Here is a 6,623-nt window from a genome sequence, read left to right on the forward strand (position 1 = left end):
TTTAATCAGCCTGCATAGGGATCGAGAATGCGCAGTATCGGTCCTCATTAAACTGTTTCACTGTAAAATGCACGCGCATGTCATTGGGCTACCAAAGCAGAGGAGTCACCCCTTCTGGATAAGATCGGTGTTTTGATGGCGCATGTTCGGATTATCCTTAGGGGCCCGGACCGTCGCCAATAGCCCATTGTGCTGTTCAAGTGCAAGCAATGCATTTTGTTAAACTTTTAACTGTGGTTAACAAATTTATATATATCTAACTACTCTTTTAACAATATTCTAACATCAAGATGACAGAACAGTTTTAAACTTCCATTATGATAATTATAAGAAAGTAATGTGAAAAAAAATATCAGTTGCTTTCAATTTTGTTTCGTTCAAATCATTTTAAAAGGAAAATAGTACCTTTTTATCATTATCTAAACATCATTAATTTCCCGTTATCAATGCTGTTTTTCTTCCTTATCTTCTAATTTCACGAATGTTGGAGATTTGAATGGAAAAATTCAATATCAATGTAATTTGTAAATCCTTTTTTCATTTAGTTATTCACTTTATAATTTCAATTTTACACCTGTCAATTTACTCTTTGTAATTTATTTTTCTGTTTTTGTTGTTGTATTTCAAAAGTCTGAATACAGTGCTTAGTTTATATTATAAGGCTTGTATAAGAAAGTAATTTAAAGGAAAAAGTAATTTAAAGGCAAAAGTTAATTTAAAGGAATTTAAAGGAAAGAATTTAAGTAGAATTTTTTTTTTCAAATGTTTATCTTTGATTTTGTATTGCAATAGTGAAATGTACGCATCCAAAGAGATAAAATAAAATGTCTTTTCCAACTTTTCATTTAATGAAAATTAACATAAATAAAACAGATAAAATATGTTTCCTTTATTCATATTAGCAACAAAAGAATTCTTTTTATAGAAAAAACCCGTAGCAACGGAAGCAAGTCGAGAAGACTTAGAAACTTCCAACAACAATCTTTCACTTTTGCTTTATAATTTCGAAACATATTTTGAGTAATGACAAACAGCATTAGAAAGTAAATTTGAAAAGAAAACTATATCGAGAAAAAAAAGTTTGGTGAAAACTACTGAATATGGTAAAATTTACCGTATTTTGATTCTACGGGAACCTTAAAAAGCTCGGATATTTTTACTGAAGCGCTTTGGTGAAAATAACAATAAAACATGGTTTTATAATGTGTGAAAAAATTGGTAAAATTTTCTTTATTATTATACTTAAGAGCACTGTATAGCATTTATTCGGTTGAATTTACTTTTCAGTTTTGTATTTTAAAGTTATACTTCTCATGCGACTTCCAGCAAGGTTGCTGTTAGAGATTGTAATATGTTTTTATAGTTGGTGTCACGTGACTCTGACTGCTGCTGCTTTCATTTAATTTTTATTCTTTAACTTTGGTTTTTATGTTGGCAACCTTCTTGAAATGTTTTGTGTTGATTATTTAGTGTTCGAATTAGTTAGGTTTTGAAAATATCACTAAATTGAGATTGCTTTAGAATTAATAAATGTTTATTAAGTTTTAATTTGTATCTGTTTATTCATCTGTAGAACTAGTAGTTCATTTGAATAACATTAAAAAGGCGTCCGTGAAATTTATTTATTTGCTGCAATTTACATTTTCTGGCGTCCGCGACAGGACATTTTTTCCGATTCGAAACAATGTTTCAAGCAGCAAAAGGATTTAAAAAAGAAGATTTGTTGTTCGTCGCTGAAGAAATTGGCGCAACATTACCACAAAAGGTCACAATATCGGAACTGAAAGAAGCAATTTTGAAAAGTAAGCAGTATTCCGAAGATCCACAGTTTGTTGAAGATATTTTGGTAACAACTGTTAGTGACCGGAAGCATAAAGAATTGGCAGAGGCGGATCAAAAACGATTAGAATATGAAGAAAAGCAAAAACAGTTAGAATGTGATGAAAAGCAAAAGCAATATGAAGAACGGGAAAGAATAAGATTATATGAACTGGAGTTGGCGCGAATTCAAGTAAACTCGCCAGTGGCAATAGCAGGTGAGTCCGAAAATTCTATGATTACTAGTGCTAGGAGGAAATTTAATTTACCCAAATTAGAGTTTCGACAATTCAGTGGGGATATCAAGGAATGGTTACCTTTTTGGAGCCAATTCCAACAGATTCATCAAGATGTAGATATTGCTCCCGAAAATAAATTTCAGTACCTTATTCAAGCTACTGTAAGCGGATCTAGAGCGCGAGAAGTTGTAGAGAGCTTTCCTCCAACCGGAGCTAACTACGCCAAGGTAATTGATAGTCTGAAAGCTCGGTTTGGAAGAGATGAACTTTTGGTAGAAGTTTATGTTCGCGAACTATTAAGATTAATAATTTCGGTTCAGAAAAATGAAAAAATTTTAATGACTTCTCTCTATGATAAGCTTGAATCGTACCTTAGAGCATTAGAGACACTAGGAGTAACAACTGATAAATGTGCTTCAATACTTTATCCAATGGTTGAATCTTGTTTTCAAGAAGAGTTCCTGAAAGCATGGAACAGAAGTCCTTCTTACGCAGCTTCAACTGATGCTAAAGAACGACTGAACAATTTGATGAATTTCCTGAAAACCGAAACTGAAGGAGAGGAAAGAATAAATTTAGCCATGGCTGGGTTTGGTTTGGGTTCAAGTGAAAATCGCCAAACTTTTAAGAAAAAAGGAAAGCCTTTGATTTCAGGTAGAGTGCCTACAGCTGCCAATTTACTTACTGTGGCTTCAAAAGAGGTAAAGAAATTATGTGTTTTTTGTTCTGGAAAGCACTCCAGCTCAGACTGTTTCACCGCTCAAAGGATGAGTTTAGCCGAGAGACAAGATATAGTAAGAAAAAACCAGTGTTGTTTTGCGTGTTTGAATCCTGGTCATCCAGTACGTAAGTGCAAAATGTTTATCAAATATATTGTATGCGGTAAAAGACATGTGCCACTTATGTGTGAGAAGCTAGATACCCGAGGTAAAGAATCAGGAGAAAGTGGTGAGAAATGTGAAAGTTCTGAGATTAACATGTCTAACATTACTTATGGTCCCAAAGTGTTTCTTCAGACATTAAAAATCAAACTGGTTTCAGATAACAAGGAAATTCTAGTGAGAGCTGTATTAGATTCCGGATCCCAAAAAACGTGTATTTTGAAAAGTCTCGTGGAACAAATGGGATATACTCCGGTAAGAAAAGAAACACTTATACATTCTTTATTTGGTGGTATTAACTCTGATAAGTATGAACACACATGTTATAGAATTCGATTAAGAAATCCTAAAAGCAGCATAACTTGTAACATGGAAGCTTTGGATCAGTCTTCTATACGTGATAACATTACACCTGTAACTTCAGGTCCGTGGATCAAGGAGCTTCAGGAAATGAAGATAACTTTATCAGATATTGGTAATGAATTGCAACCTGTACAAGTACTTCTTGGAGCTGACGTGATAGGGAAGCTTATGACAGGTCAGCGTAAAGTATTAACTTGTGGACTTGTCGCCATAGAAACTTTACTTGGTTGGACTTTGTCGGGAAAAGTGCCTGAAAGCGATACATCTTTATGCAATTCTATGTTGGTAACTTCTCTTTTAGTGAAAGAAATGGATATATCAGATATGTGGACATTGGATACCATAGGGATACAGGATCCATCAGAACAGGAGACTAAAAAAGAACTTTATAACGCTTCGGTAGATCATTTCTTAAAGACTGTTAAAGTTGAAGATCAACGTTTCCTTGTTAGTCTACCTTGGCTTGACGTACATTTGCCTTTGCCCGACAATTTTAATTTAGCACTAAAAGGGTTGCAAGTAACAACTCGGAAGCTTAAAGCAGAAAATTTGTTTGAGGAATATGGAAATGTTTTCAAAGAATGGGAACGAGAAGGCATCATCGAAGAAGTTCCTGTAGAAGAACTGAAATTGACTTGTCACTATATGCCACATCGTCACGTAGTGAAGGAGAACAGTACAACAAAGATTAGGCCGGTGTTTAATGCTTCGTCTAAACAAAAGGGACATCCCAGTCTTAATGACTGTGTTGAAAAGGGCCTAAATTTGATCGAATTAATTCCTTCCATAATGACAAGATTTCGCCTCCATAAGTTCGGCATAACAGCAGATATACGCAAAGCTTTTTTGCAAATAGGTCTCCATAAGCCAGATAGAGATTTTCTACGTTTTCTATGGCACGACGAACAAGGTGAGCTCAAACATTACCGTCATCGAAGAGTTGTCTTCGGTGTTTCTTGTAGTCCCTTTTTGCTTGCGTCAACCATACGATACCACTTAGAAAACAAACTAGATGAAGCCACACAAGGAAATGGAAGAGTTGCGTTAAACGTTTAACGCTATATTTTTATTGGCCGGGAAATCACGTGGTAGGATTCAGTTTTCCCTCATTCTTTTCCATATTGTTTTGGTTCTCACTAGCATAAAAATAATAAAATTCATAAAAGTATTGTTTTTCTATAAATATTTTTTTAGTTTGTTTTGATACACATATAATTTAATAAGGTAGTATTTTTTATTTTCAAATTTAGTGGATAACAATTGTTAAAAATGAGTGAAAACAACGGATAATGCGACGGATTTAAGGTTATGTCAAGATATGTCTCTTGTGAATATCAATTGATTGTTAGGTTTCCACTTCTGAAATTACATTATGACGCATTCACATACATTATTAATACAAATACATTTTCCAGGGCGAGACGACGAGGCAACCACAACCACTTCCACTGGTTCAAGAGTTCCACGTGGGAAAAATGCACAATATTACCGTGATTACAGAGCACGGAAGCGAGCGGAGCAGGAAAAAGAGTCGTTGAATAGAACTAGTGATCCTTCTACGACTGCTGATTCTTCTACAATTAACGTCGCAGGTTGCGAAGTTTAACTTCTTCCGCGGGGAGGGACTCCACGCTTAATTTTTTTTTTTTTTTTTTTTTTTGCTAAATGTATGGTAATAAAAACTTTAATTTTGAAAAGGAGAATTTGCGGTAAATCGTTACCATATGAAAGAAAAAACTACTAAATGAACGGCTTAAATACCGTATGGTTACATAATCCTATGGTTACATAATCTAAAACGTAAGTCTGGTTTTTATAGCCAGATTTATGTTTTTTTACTATTAATGACATTACCGTAGAGTAAGGTAATTATGAGAGAAACATTATTGACAATGAAAAAATCCATTTCTCAATTTTTATCTATTGCTTGGAAACACCCTTCATAAAACAGAGACAAGTGTAATTCCCATTAGTTTCATTAGTTTTTAAAAGTCAAAGGGAAGCTATTTCTCATTTATGATCTATGCTGTCATCTGTTGATAACTTGTCAAAATACAATAAAAAATAAAGTGCTCTGTTTATATAACAGTAAAGGTTAGTGTGGGGTTAAGAAGAGAGGCCAACAGAGTGAATTTACTTTCGATTGTGTGTAACGTCTTTCGCCATTTGTTTATTTCTATTCGAGTTTATTTGTATTAAAGCTTACTGTATGGACAGCATTCAAAAATGTGGCCATTTAAAGCTCAAGTTTATGACCACTTTTGCACAGATGGAGAAATTATTTTGAAATCCTACTCTCTTTCTCACCAAAAACAAAATGGTTTGAAAAATCAAATTAATTTTAAATAAACAGCTGAATGAATTTATTTTTATAAATCAATCTTAGGCCGAAAAATATTTTAACTTAATGTCTACTAGAAAATAAATTGCCATATAAAGGGTTAACTTATTACATTTCTAACTTGCGTTCCATTTTTTTCTCATCTTTCTTATCCTTTCCACATCCCAGAGTGTTGTTTAAATATTCTTTCCATGCATTCTTCCAACTTTCATTTTTTATACTCTCATTGTCTTTTTTAATAATTTGATGAAAGAAAGACAGTTTTTTATAAGACGGAAAGATACTTTTTTTCTGGGCATATTTTTTAAAGAAAGTCTCTATAAATATTTAGTTTTTGATTTGTTATGATGAATCTTTAAAAGACTGAATATAACTGTATACTTCGAAAGTCTGAAGAGGTCAGCCTAGCATTTCCCAGATCATTTGTGTCCGCCTATGGGTCAGCTTTGCATTCCCATATCAAAATATGGTACTTTGTACCACATTTTAAAAGGGTATCATACATAAATATATATCTACATAATGGGTATCTTTTACTCAAACCTACCTGGGGTTATGGAGTATGTCTACCAAAATAACTTAAGGGCCATCTGCTCTGTAATTCTCGGTATAAGGTTCCATATATACACGTTCCCATAAAGTTAAGCACATGAATGATTAAATAGGAACTTAAATTGGATTAAACTATTAAAAAAATCAGAAATTCAAGTCTAATTTTTAAAAAAAAATTCATTAAGTTATTTTTTGAATTACTCAGCAATAAAATAAAACAAGGGCCGAAGACAGTGCTGTATTTCTAGTGTTAATAAAAACTACGAAGCGAAAACCTATTAGAATCAAATGACACAAGAAAAATTTATGTATTCAATTAAATAATCATACAACAATTGCACAAATCCTACGACATAACATTTTTAAAAACAATGGACAAAATAAGCTTTATTAAATGCATCCCAGCAATTAAAATTACTCTAATAATTT

The 6,623-nt window shown here is 33.1% G+C and overlaps 1 protein-coding gene across 1 annotated transcript; it reads left to right on the plus strand.

Annotated features, from left to right (window-relative positions):
• Positions 1-1,684: 1,684 nt before the first annotated feature.
• LOC147808085 (uncharacterized) lies at positions 1,685-4,357 on the plus strand. The gene has a single exon (XM_087166861.1). The coding sequence runs from the start codon at positions 1,685-1,687 to the stop codon at positions 4,355-4,357; it is 2,673 nt and encodes an 890-aa protein (XP_087022987.1).
• Positions 4,358-6,623: the final 2,266 nt, after the last annotated feature.

This window comes from Parasteatoda tepidariorum, chromosome 6 (assembly GCF_982258835.1).
Source record: "Parasteatoda tepidariorum strain Cologne lab strain chromosome 6, Ptep-v5.0, whole genome shotgun sequence".
In the NCBI taxonomy this organism is placed as follows: Eukaryota; Metazoa; Arthropoda; class Arachnida; order Araneae; family Theridiidae; genus Parasteatoda; species Parasteatoda tepidariorum.

Excerpts from the sequence above, each read along its gene's own strand:
- LOC147808085 (XM_087166861.1), top strand. The coding sequence starts at position 1,685 with ATGTTTCAAGCAGCAAAAGGATTTAAAAAAGAAGATTTGTTGTTCGTC.